This window comes from Anarrhichthys ocellatus, unplaced genomic scaffold (assembly GCF_004355925.1).
Source record: "Anarrhichthys ocellatus isolate YVR2014 unplaced genomic scaffold, GSC_Weel_1.0 scaffold24, whole genome shotgun sequence".
Lineage (NCBI taxonomy): Eukaryota > Metazoa > Chordata > Actinopteri > Perciformes > Anarhichadidae > Anarrhichthys > Anarrhichthys ocellatus.
Window position 1 is genome coordinate 4,714,011 of NW_022280054.1, and position 21,583 is coordinate 4,735,593.

Sequence of the window (21,583 nt, forward strand, 5' to 3'; positions counted from 1 at the left end):
TAACAGTGTAATCAAATTTATGTCCTGACAAGATGGGTAAAACATGCCTACCCCCCCCCCCCCCCCCCCCACAGGGGGGGGGGGGGGGGGGGGGGGGTGTGTGCAAACATTAATTCTTTGTCTCGCCCCCTCTCCCTGTCTCAGCTTCGTGTACACACATGAAAGGTGGGCATTAACTTAGTGACCCACGACGCTGATTAAAGGCCATGAGTGCCGGCCATGAATATGAAGAGTGTGAGACATTTGTGTGAGTGTGCTGATGTGTCTTCTGGTAGATCCATATCCCAAGTATGTGGCTACATCTTCCCTATAAAGGTCCAGTTTTATTAGTACATTTACCTTGCTTTTAGTTACAAGCATAGTTGGATCATTGTGCTGGCTGTTTTCATGTAATCTTTCCTCTCCGCTTTGTAGAAATGTACTTGTTGAAGTTGGCCGTTTGCTGTAATCAGCCCTTTATGCGACACAGGAACAACAACAACACGTGTCATTCGCTACCCGATCTGTACATCCTGTCCGTTCAATACTGCTCATGTCCAAACTAGTACTACACACCTGTGGTTAAACATTCGAGTAGCGTTAAAGCTCCATTTGATAAAAATGAGTATTAAGAACTTAAATTCAAATTTATTTTAGGTGAAGGTTAATTATAACGTGTCATGATCTGTTCAAATAATCTTTTAAAGTTTAAAAACAGTTGTTTCAAGGATATGTTTTCAGAGCAATGTGAAATAGATATAAGAGAGGGAATTCTGAACTGTTTAACTTTTTAGTTTTTTTAACACACTGGTATGCGTCTCATGCTGGGATGTTGCGGGGTCTCATCTGGTGTGTGAGTTTCTATTTTCTTTAGTAGTGGGGGCAGCTTTCAAACTGTGCTGAAGCACCAGTACCCACTGCGCTGTGACCATAGACCACGCCGGTTCATGCCATTGGAAAATTCGGAGGAGGAAGATGCAATAAAAGGAGCGAAGGAATCAGTCACACAGACAGACAGGAAAAGAAAGGTTCACATAGTTAAGAAGAGTGTAACTGAACCTCATTGGGAAAGAAGGCAATGCAGAGCAACAGAGCAAGCGGAATGGAGTGAGTATTGGTGAGATACTGCTCCCCTCCCAAGGTAAAGAAACAGAGCAAACAAATGAGACAGAGTGGTTTGGATAAAGGCCACAGGGAAGAAGAAAAGGAGACGGAGGAGAGGAGAATATGTCTTAAAAGAGAGAGAAAGTTTGAGTTTAAACTCTCAACCTGAAATTTACCCGGCCACTTTCTTTTAATGGAACATTTAGTTTTACTAATCTTCCCTTACATGCCATTGTCATAAAAATATTTATTCAGCTACATGAAAGCATTCCATTCATACTAATTCTATTATTATTATTATTATTATATAATAATAATTCTGTTTTACCATGTTATTTTCCGAATTGAATCTTCTCACTGTAGGCTCGATATTGTAGTGTGTTTTTGACAACCCGGGCAATCTACTAGCTGTAAGCCATTTGAGCAGGTTTGTTAGTGAGATTAATGTGTGATGAGGTATGGAATTGTGTGTACAGTAAACATGCCAGGGATTGCGACAATGTAGACTAATGACGATGTTATGCGCACAGTATGTTTGCACATGTGTGCATGTGTGGCTGATAACAGTTAGTGCTCGTGTGTTTGGTCATGTTATAGGACTCTTGTGTGCCCACAATGTAATGTGCATGTTCTGTGGTAAATGAGTAGCTGCATGAAGGACGCAGTAAGAGGAGATTGAGAAGACGCCATTTCTGCTCTACACATGCAATAGAGAGGTGACAGGGAGTTTTTCCCTCACAGATAGACTGTGAAAATATGGCCCACTGCATATTTTTGAAGCTATCAGTGACCAGCTTGCTCCTGTTGTTGCTAAGTTGACGTATGGTTCACTGGAGCTAATAGTGAAAAAGTGTTTTTATATCAGCCGATATGGACATAAAAGAGTCAGCACTGAGAAGAGAAGCTCCAGTTATTTGTAATACCAATTGGTTAGCTACAATATGACGTCTAGTTCTTATTTAACCTGATAGTGAAATAACTACGTATATTCACCTTTTAAAACACCTGCTGACTAATATTTAGATTTGTTTTTCTCTGACTGTACATACACTGACTCTGTCAGTTCCTCTACAACCTCTCCTTTTCTATCTGTTGACACACACACACACACACACACACACACACACACACACACACACACACACACACAAAAAAAAAACCACACCCACAAAATCACTCCTCTATCTGTCCGGGGGCCTCAGGATGACCTCTCCAGCTGGCACACTGTGTTCTAGTATTGTCACTACAGCCTTGCGTTTGAGCCGTGTCAAAGATAATCACATTGGACCCGCCTCCTCTAGCTTAGGCTGTCAGTTACGGAAAATAGGCCAGCTTCACACACACACACACATACACACACATACACACACAGGGTTTGATGGGAGTACATTCTTTTTTTTTTTCCACGGATGCTGGGCTATTAGTAGAACTTGTCTAAATGACTCTCACGAATATAAAATGAAATTTACGACAGTAATCATAGTTTTCTCAGCAATTACGTTGTGGAAGCTTCTCAGCCTCAGCCAAAATGGAAAAATATATAATATTTATATTTTCACCAAGCACAGGTGTTACTAATAACATTAATGATGTTATGATGTTCTAATCAAGTGCCCCAGTAAGCTGTGACAGCTGAGCCTGTGAGGCAGCATGCCCAACACCGAGATCATGAAACTAATGCAGCGACGTGGAAATCAGCCATCATTCATTTTTATTATTTACACCTGTGCTCTTCCTGCTATGACATGTCATGTTCTCGGCTGAAAGAGACCTATTAAATTTGAACGTGTGTTGGCTGCAGATAACACTTCAGATGATACTTTGGCAGGGTTTTTAGTCTGCTCAGATGGTCCAGGTGTGCATGAAGCCTGGGCGTGACTGTGTGTCATGCTTTCCAATACTGGATCCATAACCAAATACATTTACTTATAAACTGTCCTCACCTAACCTTATAACGGCAAGAGAGGAAGCCACCAATTTGTGTGTAATACATTCCAATGATTTCAGTGAATATGTGCAGTATTGTAGCTTTACTGCGTGCAGAAATGAACTCACAAATACATTTATACTTACTTGTGTAATATTTTCACTTCTTCTTGCAGACGCAGACTGTTCAGGAGGCTCTACAGCGAACTCTAAAATTCTACAGGCAACAAGAGATCAGGTAAGACTGTCTTTACCGCTTGCTGTTGGTCTCTCTTGGTGGTTCTCTTTCTGTCTGCCGTCCTCTCTTGTCAGTCTCCACTGCGCACTTGCTGTCTACGTGCTGTCTTGTTGTAGCGTCCCTATCACTCATTTTCTCCCCTATGCCTTTATTTTTTCTCTCTTGTCTGCCTGTGTCTGTCTGTTTGAGCCTCTCATTCTCCCTGCCTTCCTGTCTTTTTTGGTCACACTGACAGACAGACAGAAGGACGGACAGAAGGACGGACAGGCAGACACACTCATATATAGACGCACTCTTTCACCTCTTGTCTCTGCCTCTCTCTCACTGTCCCTCCCTGTCAAAACAGTAAAACGCAGTAGAGAAGATTCATCCAGGCACAACACGTACCAACATTGTCCATGAAGCACATACTGAATACAAATATAGAAAAGCACATTGGGACCTCTCTAGATTTTTCTAGTTTTCTTTTTCTGTCCTGTCAACTCTCCTTCACCCCTTGGCCTTACTTGTTGTCACTCATTTGTTCCCTGTTTTATTCATGTACAGTGCAACTGACTCCTGTTTTACTTTAAGCAAATCATATAATGACACATGGTAGTCTGTCAATAATTATATAAATAGTCTCTCAATTATTTTGAATCCAAAAAAAGCAACCTGAAAGCAATGGTATTCCTTCTGTTGGACAGAACATGTAATGGTGCAAATGTTAAAGATTAAACTTGTGACTAGAGGGTCTCTGGTCTAATTCCCAGACTGAAACAAATCTGTGGGAAGTGAAAGAGCACGAGGTGACCTTGAGAACATTTCCCTGCCTTTCTGCTGTTTCACTAGATCTGCACATCGACCAAAAATACGAACCTACACAAGCTAATTAAAGTGTAAAATGTTTATTCAGTATATTCTAACTTAACTTTTATTGTATCTATCTATTCAAATAGATTTTTTGCCACCACCCCAACAAACACATTTTTTTTCTGTAGAGCTCATTGCACTGGAAAATCTACTCCAGAAAAAAACTCTGTCATTCAGAACAACCCACAACTGCCATTGTTTTTTTTTTTTAATGGATCGACTTTCTCATGAAGAAATATTCCTAAAGAACTGGTATCAGCACAGTTTGCAGTGAACTATTACACAGTCTGATGGCTTTTGGCACAAAAAAATCCACACAAAAACCCCATCCACAGTATGTCTTGAAGGGATGAGATGTGGGTTCATTGTGTCGTTAGCTTATTAGGGCCGTATTATCTCTTCTTATTTGCCGATCTCATGGCTAACCATGGCTTACGCTGAGTGTGTTTGGTTTATGCCTTTGACAGGTGTCAGGAAGATGGCAATGAGGAGAGGCAAAGAGAAAGGAGAGATGAAAAGTGCCCCTTTCTAGAAAATTCTGGTTCAGAAGAAGATGTCCTACAAATCCTACAGTACATGGCAACCATACTGGGTGAGTAAAGTAAGATGTGTGTGTGTGTGTGTGTGTGGTCTCCACTGCATACAAGTTGGTGTGGTAATGAGTATGTGTATGTATGTATTATAGTTTTCAAAGCCATCCCACAGAGGCTAGACCTTCAAAACACATGGTAGACACTAATATAGTATTCTATGGAACCATTTTATGCCGCTTACCTGAATGTGAGTCATGGTGGCAGCAAGCAGTAGACTAGACATCCTTCTCCACATGCCATGGCTTCCTGCTCTTCCTGTGGGATCTCAAGGTGTTCCCTGGCCAGAAGGGATATAAAATCCCTGCAGCATGGTTATCCCAGGGATCTCGTCCCAGTTGGATGTGCTTGGAATGCATCCACAGGGAGGCGTCCACCAGGCCTTGCTGCCAATAAAGACGTCTGTGCCCATGCCACCTCAATTGACTCATTTCAATTAGAATGAGCAATAATTCCACTCTATGTCCATGGTCCTTCAATTGTCCTACAATCTACAACCTACAATGGCTCTATTATGATGTTATCACTGCAAATTTGACATGTTTTTAACAGCATTTTTCCATTGCGTCACTTCTTACATTAACTTCTTGGCAGTTTTCTCTGCAAGTCTGTATAATTATACACTTTTAAGTCGTTATTTATGTTTTTCAAATTTTGTTTATTTTCTTTCACATTTTGAGATTTTTTGTGGTATCAAGTTTTATTTATAATAAATAAATATCAGTTTTAATTGAGCTATAATCCCTTAATCCTATTTTTTTTCCTGAGTTATTATTCAGTTAGTAGGCATGTGACATGATTATTTTATCTTATCAATATTCATTATTTGAACAAGGCTTTGATGTTTGATTACTTTGAACAGTGTTATTTTGTGATTGATTTGCTTAAAATTACTTTTGCTGAATTCAAATCTTGGTCAAGACATTTCATGGAGCAGATGTAATGCTGGGTTTCATGTAGAAGGCAGCTGTAAGGGGAAATTGTCACACACGCTTAGGGTGATGCATTGAGAAATAATACTGAAAGACAGTGATCAAAGATGCAAGTTTTTTGTTGCTGAATGACATGTCTTCTCAATCATATTGCTTATATTCATAGGTCGATTTTTTTAAGTCAGTGTGGGTATTCGATTGTGTGCATGTGGGCAGGTTAGGTGTATTGTTGTGTCATCAGTTCATGATGTTATCCTCAAAAGAGTGCTATTCGACATCGCTGACGTCGATGTTTTGCATCCTCTCTCTCACAGGAGTACCATTCTGTGAGCTGCGAGAGCATTTCGGAGAAGAGTTCTTTGGCCTCTGCTTTGAAGAAAATGAACGAGTGCTTCGGGCTGTAGGCGGCAACCTCCAGGACTTCTTCAATGGCTTTGACGCCATTTTGGAACACATTCGCACCTCCACGGGGCGCCGGGCCTCATCTGAGAGCCCCTCCTTCCAGTGCAAGGATCCCTATGAAGAAGAGACAGGGAGAAGAAAATTGGATAAAGATGGAGAGCAGGGAGAAACAGATGGAAGAGGGAAGGTGTTGCTTTTACATTGTTTCAACCCTGCCTCTGTTGTTGGCTTGGTCATGCCAGGGTTTATCAGAGCTGTTGCCAGGCGGATCTTTCATTTGGAAGTTGAGGTGGAAGAGGTGCCACCTCTAACTCCCTTGTTGCCCAATGAAGATACAGAACACGCAGACGGAGCCTCCACAACCCCAACCCCGACTGCGTCCCCCACTGCCACACCCTCCTCGTCCCCGTCCCCTTCCCCTCCCTCTCCTTTCCCAACCTCTGTTTCCACAGTTTGCTTATCCTTCCAAATCCAGGAGACAAGCCCTCCTTCCCTCTCCTCCCTCTCAAATGCTGCCTCAGTGGGCACTAAACGCCCCCTTTTTTCACTCTCCACCAACCCCAGTGATCTGTGCATATCCCTGGCCACGTTTTGCCGTGCCTTTCCGTTTCACCTTGTCCTGGGGCCTCGCATGGAGCTACTGCAGCTTGGAGAAGGATTGAGGAAACAGGCTCGCATTGAGCCTCACCGGACCCTCTTGTTCAAGGACTTTTTTGAGATTGTCTCACCCAAGATGGATCCTTCATTCCAGGGTATCCTGCTGAGACTTGCATCCCCATTTACCATCCGCACCAGGCCTGATTCCACACAGTCTGACACCAAGGAGAAGGTAATACATATCTCATACATAACTGATGACACTGTTGCTCAAATCCTACTTTTCACCACATATTTTAGAGAATTATTGCAATTTTAGTGTAGTTGAACATGTCTATTATTTGTTCTAGTCTGAGTCTTGTAGGGTGCGTAGTAGTGTTGTTGCCCACCATTAAAGTTTGGGTGTACCAAGCGAAACATTAAGAAAACTGTCTATACTGAATGCCATTCCACCCGCACGCCTGTGATGTTTCTGCATGGGAAGAATGAGGTTTGAATTAGTTCCAAATTGCCAGAAACAATTAATACTTCAGAGTTGTATGCTATATCCAGTTCTTTATTTGATTGGGGGGTCAGCGCAGGCTGTCAGTGTCGGCACCAAACTCCCTGATGATAAATAGAACTGACAGAGAGGAGATGGATCAGTTCAGCCACATTGCCGTGTGTGTGTGTGTGTGTGTGTGTGTGTGTGTGTGAGAGAGAGCGAGAGAGAGCGAGAGAGGGAGAGCGAAGCCTGCAGCCTTATAACTAAGTTTGAAAAACAAAACTTGTTTTTTCCACTAAATTTGTCCATTTAAGTACATACAGGAAGATTATAGAGGAAGATTTTACTATAATACTATAATACTCGTAATTTCTGTATCCAAGCAACCAATCTACTTCCTGTTTACACAGGCACCCACATGACCAGCGTACGTGAATTGTCATGTGATAAAACCCCGGTTTTAAATGCAAATGTATAGTGTGGATGTAGCCTAAGTCGCATTCTAAAAAAAATAGGAGTACTGGTATATTTGTATTGAAGTACTGAAACATGGGCTCCTATGAGAGCAGATGTGTACCCTTTGATCCACCACAAAAGTATAAACTAGTTTTGATAGTTTGGTTCCAAATGGTAAGGGTATAAAAAGGCGTTTAACAGAGACTACTGCTTTTCTGTGGTGTCTCGTCTAACTGGAGGCCGAGTCTGTGAGTGAACCAGACAAAATAAGGATTTGTTTGAGAGTGACCTGCACACAATGCCAGCTCTTATGCACATGTACTGTTTAGGCGTGTCTAAGCACACCTGCTATTTTTTGCTCATGTAGGCAAAGCATCACTATGAGTAAAAAGGTGGGTGAATATAAATGGTATGTGAATTGGAGTTAGTAAAGGTAAATCATAATCCTTTCAGCTAGTCACTTTACTTGTCTCATACTTTTTAACAATTCACAGAGGTGTGAAAATGGCTCAGCCTTACCGATTGTAGAGATGGCTTGTCCAAATAGGAAAATTATATTATGTTTTATGTATCACGGCAAGATGTGAATAAACAGCACCACAGATCTGCAGCCAAAGGCAGATGGTGGTGTTAAAAGTCCTGTCATGTCATGTTTTCCTGTCAGAGCCCTGTTTGCACCAGTCTTTGCCCTGGCACGTAAATAGAACCCACAGACAGCTAGCATAATCACACGGCTCACAAACCAGTTACAATACATTTTCTAAACATCCCTGATACAATTATTTGCAGATTATGCCAAGTAATTTGTTTTAGTATGCTACAAGATGCATGATGATTCGGGTGGTCTGCTGCTTCATTTCAGTTCATGTCATGTCAGTGCTGCAGAGAATGTCTTATGTTCAGGATTAAATAGGGCAATGTATCTTGTATAAATCTAGATATTACTTTTGGCGATCTTTTTTGATTATTTGAGTCATAGTTTTGTCTATGAAGTCAGTAAATAGTGAAAAATTATCATTTCTCACAGCCCAAGATGAGGTCTTTGAATGTCTTGTTTTATACATCCAACAGTCCAAACCTCAAGATATTCAGTTTATTTTCATGCATGATAAAGAAAAGCGTCAAATTCTCACAGAAGTGATTTGAGAATTTGGAACTAGCAAATGATTAGCATTTTAACTTGAAAAATGACTGAAACATTAGATTACCAAAATAGTTGCCAATTCACTTTATGACTAATCGCTGCAGATCTCCTATTAATATGTTTTGAGAACATATTTCAAGATGACACTACCCACGGTTGTTAATATAAATAGGAGTAGCTACGATGTCACAATTTGTGAACAGCACAAAAGTGAATCATTCATATGGGCTCCTCCCATACATGTTGTTTGCACTGCAATGTGAAGGCTAGGATAGTGTTCCAGCTGTGTGTACACAGAGCTCTAATTGGGTGATTTTGGACTTGTTTTGGCCAAATAAACCAATCTCTGGGTTTAGTGCATTAATCTGAACAGATGACAACCAAACACATGGTACATAGGTTCACAGATCCTCCATACATGCATGCGGATGCACATAATGAGACACTACAATGCTCACAGTAGCTGCAGGATTCCCTTCCTCGAGGACCACTACAATACATCTTGTCTCTACCTGTCATCTACTCTCTGTCAGTGTCTCTCATGAATTCACTATCATTATCTCTCCCTCTCTGCTACTTACCCATTTCTATTTTTGACCTCGCATTGCAGTGTTTCTTCTCTAACATATTCCCAGCTTTTTTTTAATTGCTCCGTCTTACGGATTCAGACTTACTTCATTTGAAAAGGGGTTATAGCTCAACAATGGAAAAGCAACAACAATTGCTCAAAAAGTGCTTTTTCTTTCATGAGTCTTCCTTTTTCTCCTTTTTCACTTCTCTATTAGAGCAAGAGAAACAGACTTTACTCTGTTTTTTATGGCTGGCACACCAATAGCATCACTCCCAAATGTGTAGTTTACTGTAACTGCTACTAAGCTTTTGCAGGTTATGATTCAACAGTATCTTCTTTTATTGTTTTCAATGGCATGTGTTCTCTCGGATTTTCGTGGATCAGAGGGAATGTAGGTGTAATTTTAGTGTAATCCGAAGTAAAATTGTACAAGACGCAATAAAGACTTATTCTTTGCTTTTGGATAAATCAATCATATTGAGCACATTGTCACTGTTGCCTCACTAATGTATATTAGTATGTGTTTGTGGCTGTTAACCATTGATAATATTTGAGTCTTTGCCTTTTTAGATGCCAGATGAATGGGGCTGGCAATGTACGTGACTCCCTGACAGGAGGTTCAGTCAAAAGATTGTATTTGAGTTCAGGGTCGGCTGAAGTATCAGTGTTCTGGTTTGGTGTGGTGGCCTCTTAATCTGTCTTTCTTATCTCTCCCATCCGCAGCCCACTGGTTGAAAAAAAGGCACTTCGGCACATTCATGCTGTTTTCAGTGAGTCAGTGTAGCTGCTTTTTCTGTTCCTTTTTTTATGTGTATCACCATTAATTAGACCTGGTACTGCTGAAGTTTAAGTTAGACACTGGCTCCAAGCTCCAAACACCATCATAGACACTTTAGAATCGGTGTTGCAGTATGTGTTTGTGGAGTTGGACGGACGGCCATTGTTTTACTTTATTTTTGCCGTATGAATCTTGTGTCACCTGGGCGGAGAAGCAGAACAAAGGGGGAGAGAAAGAGAAGGCCGGGCTGACATTTTCACTAGAAAGGGCAGCGAGAGAAGGCGACAGGCCAAGGTAAACAGGCCACAAAAGAGCACCCCCCTGTGTTGCACTATGTGTGTATTAGAGTACCCTGTAGTGGAATTTCAGTTTGACTTCTTTCCTTTCTTCACCCAGGGACATGGGCTGTGCAAGAGGCATCCAAAGACCTCCTGAAAAGGTCAAGTCCCAGCTCTCTCTGTCTCCCCGCTTAGTGTGAGCACTGTGATCCGCACACAGGGGAGCGTACACAGGTTGCACTGTCAAAAGCTATCCTCTAACCAGTTCCTCACTTGTTAATCATGTCTCCTTTACACCACAGTTTCCTTCATCCTTAAAGGTCCCATATTGTAGAAAGTAATATTTCCCAGTCACTTATTATTATGAAGCAGGTCTAGGTGCTATATAAATACTGTGCAAGTAAACGCGCAATCGTCGCAGAGATGCACACTGCCCATATTCAGAAACTGTGCTTTTAAGCAAGCAGTCAGGACTTCCGTACAGTCGTGATGTCACAACTATACAGTCACCGGTAGAGGTGCCGCTGTGAAGAAGGCTTGATAAAAGGTGATGTTTTTCGAAGCTTGGAACAGAGTTGAACTAAGCTCAGAAATCTGCATATAGGCTTTTATTGGTTATAAGACACATCAACAAGGTTATGCACTCACTTTTTGAGGAATGTAGTATTTAGCCTGCTAGAAAACAGGACATGTAAATGTTGATGTCATTTGTTTGGGCCAGGGCCAAGCTGTGGATGTAGACTTATTTCCTTTTTCTTAAGAACAACAGGATGAATACGATAGAGAGTCCATGATTCACAACACCTGCCTCCGCATTAGCGATGCCATCGCTGTAAACACCCAAAAGCTCCCAGACTCTGTGGATCATAGAGTCAGAATTCTGGTTAGGATGAGTCAGTGCTTTTTTTTATGGTTCTAAGTGAACACCGTGTGTGGAGCCGGAGCCCTAAACCAGCAGTTGTTTTGGTTTCAGCTGATTGTTAGTTGTAGACCAAATGCCATGAGTATTCAGACACAATCCCTTCTCTTTTCTATGACATTTGTACCCAATGCAATATGCTGTGGGAGATCGAGGACAAGGAAGATTTGTGGAAGTTAAAGGAGTACTTCCGTGAGGCACGAACAGGATGTTCAAATTTGCAACGTCATACTTGTTATTTAACTAATACTCCTGTATTGCATTTGCAGGGGTTGCTGAATGAGCTTTGTCTGTGCATGTGTCCAGCTGCGTGTCTGAGTACAAAGACAATTTCGACATTAGCACCACCTTTGATCCGTTTCTAGATAAATCACTGCCATGATGGTTCGTTTGTTCGGTGGAGAAAGTGCTTTGAAAATCACGGCCCTCTTTGTCTCTGTCTACTTTTGATAAATTTACAAAACAGGCCAAATGAAAATACAATGAAGGAGGAAAAACGGGCATAGAGACAGGAATAAAACACCAGAAGTAATAAACAAGACAAACATATTTTAGTCTGATTGTTGAAACAAAGATGAAGAGAATAGAATGTCTTAATACTTTTCTTTTTCAATAGGAACATTATTGAGTATTAACAATACATGTGAATAATGAGCAGTGTAAACGGACTCATAGAGATGAGTCTTAGCTTTGCTTAGCATCAAGTATCTTTGAAAATTAAGCAGCACGGGCATTTCCAGTCACCTTAACGTTCCCTCGAGCTTTCTAACAGCCTGGCGAGAGCATAATTCCAAGAAGGTGTGCCTCGGGTGGTAGCAAGTCCTTGCTGCTGCAGTCATGAAACCGCCTCACTACTGTGCTTGCTTGGTTCTAGAGCACTGTCAGCTTTGTAGTGGCACTCTGCCTGCTGAATGTGCATCCCGTTGCACCTGTTCCCAGTACTGTCGGGCTGTGCATGGGTCTCGTGTCTTTAAATTTAGGGAGCAAAATTATTTTAAAAGGTGTTAGATCTTGACCTAAATGTCATTTTAAAAACCCTATTTTCTTCATTTTGCTGCATCTCTGCACCATAAGTTTGATCCGCACTTCTCAAATGTTAATTGTTTAAGGAAATTGTGCTCTCAAACTGGACCAGTATGTATCAGTATGCCAAAACATGTTCTAGGAATGCATCAATGCCGATATCGTATTATATATGTATTTGTGGGTATCTGTGACAATGGGGCCGATCTATTCTATTTAATTAAATCTTTATGTCTGATTCCGAGTGTATACGTCATGTGTCAGCAGCATGCCGTTAGGCTGCATTGCTGAAGGTACCAACAACAAACACATCAGCTGTTTGGAAGTTTTCTCACTTGCTACGCCAACAAATTCTTCAGCTGCTTGCAATATCTGCAAAGCCAATGTTTTGAGCACTGCAAAACTGCAAAACTGCAAAACCGCAAACACTATCAACTTAGTCAAGCACCTCCAGAGGCATCCAGCAGCATTTTAACTGCTAGATTATTTTATATTGGAATTTAAATGTTTAATCTAAACAATAACCAACAATTCAGTAAATCTATATTTGTTTTTATTTGTAACATTTTGTTTTACAAAGTTAGGGAAGCCATGTTTGCCTTACACATACAACAATAATCCCTGTCACTTCCACACAGTGAGATATACAGCTTATTAATTAAACACTGGTAGTCTGTACCAGCCGAAACACCAAGGCCAGGTATCGGGACTGAAAAAGAAAAATCAGTCTAACCCAAATTTTTTCAAGGTGAAAAACATGATGCAGAAATGGGCTATTCAGTCTTTTTGCATGAAAGGGTGTTGAAAAGTAGTCATTAAACATGTTCATGGCCAAACGTCTGGTGTGTGAAAGATGTACATACAGTAAAGCTGCTTGATGTTATCTCTATTAAAGTGGACAGGTTTTTTTCCATTCATTTTAAAAGGGTCTGTTTTTCAGTTTAGATCCAATTTTCAATCCGGTGCAGATTAGTTGTGATCCTGTATCCTAACTGAAGTATTTCATTTACATGTGAAATTATTAAAGAAAGCCAGTGTCCAATCGGACGAGTGCTGGATCAAAAAAATATCTAAATTAATTAAAACAGATTGAATTGATCTGCACACCAAGTATCTCCCGTTAGACGATCTTCATTGCTGTGTGACTCCTATAACTTGGAATGCAGATCTTCCTGTTTTAATTCATTTAAATGCACCTCAAACAGTCCTATTAGCTGATTACCAGCATCCAGTGCATGTAAACATTGTCAGTGTTTATTTTTCCAGAGCTTACATAGATCCTGCAATATGACTCGTTTTGACCTCTAATTCTAGTCTCGATGAATTCACCTCACAGGTGTGTTTTATTTATTTATTTATTTGTGTATTTTTAAATGTGAATCAGCATATTAAAGCTTCTGCTGAGTCTTTCATCTGAAACAACAAGGTACAAGCACATCCCATACACATGTGTGTTTGTGTGTGTTTTTTTATGTGATGTTTATCTAGGCTACATGCTGTGTGTGCATTTCTTTTACTGTAAGAGTGGGAGGTAAGAATACGGCACAATATAGCCAGAGTCTGACAAGATAAGGGCATTGTGTGTGTGTGTGTGTGTGTGTGTGTGTGTGTGTGTGTGTGTGTGTGTGTTGGAGAGGGAGAGAGAGGCTGACTCATTGACTCTTTGCTACTCAGTGCTTGTTCATGCAAATGAATGTGTTGACATGCCAGAGTCCGCTCACAAAAGACAATCCATTAGCTGTCCATTCCACCTCCCGCTGTCCTTCTCTCCATCTTTATCTCTCGTACCTCAAGTCCAATGTGTCTCGTTCTCGTGTCTCTCTCTTGTCCCTCTCTTGTCTCCCTCAGTCTTTTCCACCTGTAACCTCTGGCCCTTTCAGCTGTCCCCCCCCACCTCCCTTTCCTTTTCATCTATCTTCAGCTCCTTGTTGCCTATGGCGATAGCGGCCTGAACTTAGATAGATCTTGTGTATGTAGAATGTGACATCACAGTGCATGCTGCTCAGGCCTCGCTATCATAAGACATAAAACATTAACATAAACTTATGCAGTATAATACAACCCTCAATCATGCATAAATACAAAACACACAGTGAAGAGGAGTCGGGTGGCAGAAAGGCAAGTCACAAAGCTTCAGGACAGCAATCAATAACAGTTAGGTTTGATCTTAATACGACTTTTTAAAACAATTATTGTATAATTTTTCTTCACATAACAATCTGTTTCCATGCACTCCAACACTCTAACAAGTTTCTCTGTGAAGACTTGTCAGAGTTACAGGTGCAGAACGTCGATTCCTCGTGGTAACAATGCAGTGACCTTGAACAATGGCTCAGTGTAAACGTGTAACAACTCACTACTACGTATTGACTGGGACACAATGGACTGTTTAATTCTCACAGTTTGCTTTCTTTTTATCTGCTTTCATAAAAATACATTTTACATTTTTTCTGTCTGTCTAAAGTTCAATTGTGCTTTCTTGTTGTCGGCCTCCTGTTGCTTCTTTCTGACTGTTTGCATTGCGTCTTTTACTGTCTCATTGTGCTTTCATCTATTCAGCTATTTCTACAATGCTATTTTTTCCTCATTATTTCTTTCTATTTGGTTTAGCCCTCCCACCTTATTTTCTCTGTCTCCTATCTCTCCCACCCTTCCCCCTTCTTTCTGCATGTTACTTTCTCTCCGAAACCACTCGTTTTGCCCTTTCTTCCTCCTTCGTTTATTCACCTCCTCTTTCACTGTGCTGTGATGCCAGAGATGCAGGCAGAAGGAGAGGAGAGAGTGCTGAGTTAAACACAGACGCACAACTAGGCCAACACAACTGCCTCCAGGGATGTGTGTACGGGTGTGTGTGTCCATGCATGTTTGTATCTGTGCATCAGTGTGTGTGAGAGTTTGTGACAGAGTGAGACTGAAAATGAGAGCGACGGATAAACATAGGCGGACACACAGAGAGTAATCTGGTGAGACACTAGTATAATTATACCTACTGTACACAATTAAAAAAGCAACAACAGTTGTTAGATGGATATTTCAATCTTTGTTATGTAACAGGAAAATGCAATGAAACTCAATGGCATTAATGGCAGTCGTCTTGCAGTCAGGGAAGGTTATGACAGTCCTGCAGGATTTGCTTGATGCGTTTGCTGGTCCTGATGTTTTCATGCAAGGGCAACCCACATTTGAGGCTTTACAGAGTGCGTACAGGACACTGACTCAGTCTAGACTACATAGTGTAGTGACCTTAGCTTTAACATGCAGGCTATTTAAGGTTTACCTGAGTAGGCATTGTTCCAGCTGCTGCTTGTCAAGTAAAAGTGCACTTTGCAATTTTTTCATGTGAATGGCAAGTTGCAAGGCCCAGCTGCACAATCTGCATTGCTGGGCATATTGCTTGTAGCAGACTGACTTTTAACAAATGGTTAACCTCTCCTTGTAGCAGTCTCATCCCACAGAACATTTATTGTAATTGTGTAACCTTCCCTGTCCGACTATTGCAGCTGTGTTCCCAGATCTCAGTAATTAGTTTGAGTAAATTGCTGTCAGAAATGGGGAAACTACATAAAATATATTAAATTGTAATAAAACTAGAATTATTCTACAATGTGGGAGATGAATTTATGTCTGATTTTGAGCGGGTGTACTCACACAACTGTTGTTAAACTCCCATATGACACTATGACTACTGCTGTATTGGTGTGGCAACATGTGCAGATGTTAGGCATACAGTGCTACAGTAAAACCATAAACTACTGAGTGTGTGTGCGTGTGTGTGTGTTTCTGAGTAAGTCAATCAGTTGTGTTTCAGTGGATAAGTATGTTTTGAACTTGGACCCTATTGGTTGTAGGCCGCATATGTGTTTTTGCATATGTGTTTTTATGGGTGTAAGTCAGTGTTTCTGAAAAACAGACGTGGACGTCAGATGTGGGTATGTGGGTCTCCCTGTTGGATGTATTTTGTGTGTGTGTGTGTGTGTAGATGTAGACTGTATGTATTATGCAGACCTAGGAGAGCCTTGTGCTATAAATAAAACAGAGCTGCAGTGTGCTCACTGGCGGAATAATCTATCTGACACTATGGAGAAAGAGAGAGAGAAGTAATTGAAGAGACAGAGAGAAGAGCATAGAGAGCGACGGAGCGACGGGCAGGAATGAAAGACAGGTGAACACGGGGAGAGAAAGAGAAACTAAAGAAAAGGAAGGAACAGGGGCAAGGACTGAGCAGGAGCTGGAGTCATATTCAAAAGGGCAGCAATGTGCAATGCCTGTTTCAATCTCGCTCTTCTATGTCTCCAGGCTGTTTTGCTTGTGCTCCCCACTCCTGGTGTGTGTTGTCATCATGGTTAAGGGCTTGTGTGCAAAATGTCAAGAAGCTAGTGAAACCCAATTTGTATTCACCAACAATTGCAGTATTTATTATGTTGACAATAATACTGCAGTTGTTGGTAGATCTTCAGCCTTGCAAGTATTTCTTTCAAAATGACAACACCTTCTGACAGAAATATCATTATTTAACTGGCAAGTTTGCTCCTCGATTTGTCTGATAACCAATCGAATATTCAAAGACGTTTCATAATATGATATCATAGGTTGTTCAAGGACATTTGGAGAGAGTTTGGGACAAACCAGTGACATTGTGATGATGATTGTCTCCTTAATAACTAGGTCATCAGTTTTTACAGGCTCTATACAGGTCAGCCTGCATTATACATCAGACCTTGCCATGCTAAATGAAATTTATTATCAGCTATTCAATTATAATCTCTGTTGTATGTACTACATTGTGTGTATAAAGCTGTGGATAAGTATAGGTATGTATGCAGTCATGTAAGCATAGAAAGGCATGTTTGTTCAATATATTCGTTATTTGTATGATTGTGAATGCATTTCCAATGCTAAAGTCATTGCCACCATGTAACCATTCACCATTGTTTCAAGAAAAGCAAGTATTAGGTGGACATGAAATCCATAGTAGTGAGAGGCTATTAACGAACATAAATCTCACAATCCGTTTTTTCGACTACCCCTCTCCTCTGGCTCAGTGTACTTCTGCAATCTGCATATAATCAGGATTGTCTTTAAGGTTTTCACGTTCCCTCAGCCTTGACAAAAGGCCTAACTTCTGTAACTCTTTCCTTTTTGCCATTTGATTGCTCTGCCAGGTTATGGAGTTGAAGGGTCAGATGATCCATGTGCCCGAGTCCTGCTCCCTGATGTTTCTGGGTTCGCCACGTGTTGATAAGTTGGAGGAGCTCATGGGCAGGGGCCTCCACTTGTCAGATATCCCTATCCATGATGCCACGCGGGACGTTATCCTGGTGGGGGAGCAGGCCAAGGCCCAGGATGGCCTGAAGAAGAGAATGGACAAACTTAAGGTAGAGTGCTTCATTCTGGGTCTCTTCTATTCTATATTTACAGCGCAGGACAACTTAGGAAACTTCAGTTTATTGGACCATTTTGCCATCGTGAAAAAAAATAAGCTCTTCAATCAATCAATCGGGTGTTTTTCTTCTTTGTGGCTTCTTGAAGGCCTTACCTGCATCCTAGTAAGCTCTATGTGCTTTTGCCATGTGGTAGGGGGCCCGTGTAGTTCCCCTTTGTTTTGTTGTTGCATTTAGGTTAACAATAGATGCAGACAGAAACTAAGCCAAAATAATTCAAGGATTAGGGTTATCATTAAGTGACTCAACAACAGGACTTATTGCTATCAGCAGCACGCCACTGTTTTCTTCCTTCTCTACTGTCTCTCTGGAGCCTATACCCTGACAGGCTCATGTTAGTTAAGACCCGCCATCTTGTCTGTTGGCAACCAATCAAAATGACAAATGAAAACCTGTGACCATGACATGTTGAAATAGTGAAAATACACAAACATATTCTGTATATTTGGTCTTTATTTCTGTTTTCCATCATGCGAGCAAGACAACTCACTGAAGCGAACTTGTTTAATGCAATGCTTTGGCTGCACTGACTGATTCATAATGGCTGGAAGAACGTGGCTCCTGGGACTTGCTCTTATAATTTGCTTTCAAAGTACCCTTGAACAAGTCACCGAGTTCTGACCCAATCCTATGCATCTGCTCACTGCAACACTCTCACTGCAACTACTCCCCCAGGCCACTGTTATAAATAGCTGTATCTTAGTTTGACTTGCTCGCTGGAACAATGGTATAGCACTGAATCAGACAGATTTGGCATTATGAAGCTCGCCCACAGACACAATTACTCATTATGCAGATACACAAAATCAAAAATAAATCAAACACAAATACATTTACATGCACCAGCAGTTTTAATTTGGTGCAGTACTCCCACATCCATGAATTGTTGTCATCAGTGCCTCCTTTGAAGCAAAGCATACAGAACAAATCCTCCTGATCTCCTTCTCTTTTCTCCTCTCTCAGGCCACATTAGAGCGGACTCACCAGGCACTGGAAGAGGAAAAGAGGAGAACCGTGGATCTCCTTTATTCCATATTTCCAGGTGATGTGGCACAGAAACTGTGGCAGGGCCATCCAGTGCCCGCTCGCAAATTTGATGATGTGACCATGCTGTTCTCAGACATCGTGGGTTTTACTGCTGTGTGTGCCCAGTGTACACCGATGCAGGTCATCTCCATGCTGAACGAGCTTTACACGCGCTTTGACTACCAGTGTGGCATTCTGGATGTTTATAAGGTCAGTAGACAGAAAGACGCACACATCTTCTTTATATGATGTAGTAGTATCTGTTTCTAAACTGTGACACAATGGGATATCAGTTAAGGGATTGCTTTAAAATTGTGATGGCTTTATTGGTTTATATGCACACCCTGAGGTCATCTTAAAAGATAAATGTTCTCCAGGAAGTGACAGTTTCCCAGGAACTTAGAGCCCCCTTCCATGGTCAAAGTAGGGACAATTGAACATCCCCATAACCTAAATCATTACATTTTTTAGGTGAAGACTTGGTTTAAGGTTAGTCAGGTTAGGTTTGGGTTCGGGTTAAGGTTGGGGAAAGGATTAGATGTAGGCTGGTAGCGGTTATAGCTAAGGTTAGACATAGGTCTCCAATGAATGTAAGTCAATGTAATGTCCCCAAAGGTCATGAAAACACAACCGTGTGTGTGTGTGTGTGTGTGTGTACTGTGTGTGCTTGTGTTGTGGAAAAAGTAACTGATTAATGGCCAGTCTGTGGGAGCTTAACAAAGATGTGTCAATATTGTCCATCGGACAGTGTGGCTTTGGGCCATCTCCCCCTCCCCCATCCTCACTATCCATTATCACATCAGTATTTCTCTTCATTTTTACTATTTTCACCTTTGCTTCTCCCCATCATCACCATTGCCATCATCGTTCCTCTCTCTCTCTCTCTCTCTCTCTCTCTCCCTCTCTCTCTCTCTCTCTCTTTCTTTCTCTCTCTCTCTCTCATTGCCTCAGTCCCTGTAACAACAGCATACACTTGCTACAATCCCATCAACACGCTTGTCCTCTGTGTTATCTCTCAGAAATGTCTCGTGTCAGATGCCTGGGGAAAAGAAAGAAGAGATACAGAGAGGAAGGCAGAGAGATTGGGTGTATTAAAGAGGGGTTATGTATACAGCAGTTAAAGAGCGAGTGTGTATGTGTAAAAGAGAGAAGCAGGAGGACAAGGTGAAGAGAGTGAGGGATGCATATGTTGCCATTGTCATGGTTACTGTTGAAATGATTGTGCTGGTGGCAGGCCTAAATGAGTCCTAGTTTTCTTTTTCCCTCCTCTTTCTCCTCTTGCGCTATCCATTTTATCTTCTTTAACGACCACATCAACTGTTATGACACCTAGCTCACTCCTTCAACTGGAAATATGGCAACACAACCCTGAAAACGGCATTCCTGGGATGGCTTTATTAACGTGTGTTTAGAATTTGGCTTTTGGAAGTCATTCAAGGAAGAGTTGTTATTACTGTACTTCCATCTCTGGCATAGTACGCCCAAACATGGAACTAGGAATGACTTGACTTCTGTTTGAAGATGTAATATACGGAATGAGCTCATTACAGCGGATTAATTGCTTGCTGTATTTGGGAAACACTGGACTGTTGCTTAAAAGATCAAGTAAGATGTTTTTTCATTGGCTATACAAAAAAATCATGCGTTGAATTTCAGCTGATAATGATGGCACCGGATTGATCCAAGCATTTCTACATGCCAACCCATTAACATTTGACAGTTCTGTGGTGGTCTGGTATATCACAGCCTCAAGATGCCCTGTTACTAAAAATACTTTTTTTGTTCTTAGTTTGTATCGTTTATTGTTCTTTCAAAAAAAAAAAAAAAAATCTTTATCATGATGGATTATAGCATATATTTTCCACTTAGTTGACTCACTCTGGCACTGCACAATATGTCAAGCATTAATATTTTATATTCTTCATGGTTCCTTACAAATATAATATAATACACTTTAAAAAGAATACTGTTAAACTTGTTAAACGGATTCTAAAACATTTAATATAAGATTATTTTGTATTGTATTTGGTATTTCAGTGATCTTCAGGATGGATTTTATGGTGTCAAGAATTACTAGAAATGCTTGTTTTTTTAATGTTTGGCCTCTCAGACTGGGTCAGAAGCAATGCAAGATGCTGTGAGCGGCTTTGCCGAGATCCTTCTCCAAATGCTCACCACGTCTTAATGTGAATGATTCAGGCCAAGAGAGAGAAACAGACAAATACTCTAGTTCTAATATTACAAGAGGAATGAAAGAGTTCTTTTATTTGCTCCTCAGTGGAGATGTTATGAGTGATTGAATGAATGGCTAGTTAGTTTCACACATCAGCTAAGCCACATTTATTCATTTCAGTTTCTGCCTCTCCTCCACTGCTTCTCATACAGATCGAAACAATCGGCGACGCTTACTGTGTGGCGGGAGGACTTCACAAGAAGGTTGATAGTCATGCAAAGCCGATTGCACACATGGCTCTGAAGATGATGGAACTGTCCGAGGAAGTGCTGACACCTGATGGGAGACCTATCAAGGTGAGCTTTTTTATTTTTTGTAACACCAATCTGCTGCTAGCGCATGGAAACTAGACAAATAATCTTAAATTGTTGCTATTTTATTAACGACTTGGTATTGAGGGATTGGTATGTTTGTTTGTTTTTTGCGTTTTTTGTTTATGCATTTCCTCCATAACTTTATCTCTGTGTGTCATTTTATATTTAGTCTATTTAATTTTACATATTTAAATGTGGGTAGAGCTCAGGATTCCTGCTGAGAAAAAAGGTAAATTGTGTGTCCGACTGCTGATTATCAAACTAACATAACTCTGGTGCTTTAACTGATTAAACCA

At 41.0% G+C, this 21,583-nt stretch overlaps 1 protein-coding gene across 1 annotated transcript in view; it reads left to right on the forward strand.

The window, feature by feature from the left end:
* The window catches only part of gucy1a2 (guanylate cyclase 1, soluble, alpha 2), a 37,132-nt gene that overhangs the window by 3,838 nt on the left and 11,711 nt on the right, over nt 1–21,583 (forward strand). Inside the window, exons 2-7 of the mRNA XM_031860663.1 lie at nt 3,186–3,247; nt 4,567–4,691; nt 5,936–6,852; nt 17,436–17,648; nt 18,678–18,950; nt 21,126–21,269. Of these exons, the coding sequence (XP_031716523.1) occupies nt 3,186–3,247; nt 4,567–4,691; nt 5,936–6,852; nt 17,436–17,648; nt 18,678–18,950; nt 21,126–21,269 (1,734 nt within the window). The remainder of the gene's footprint in view (nt 1–3,185; nt 3,248–4,566; nt 4,692–5,935; nt 6,853–17,435; nt 17,649–18,677; nt 18,951–21,125; nt 21,270–21,583) is intronic.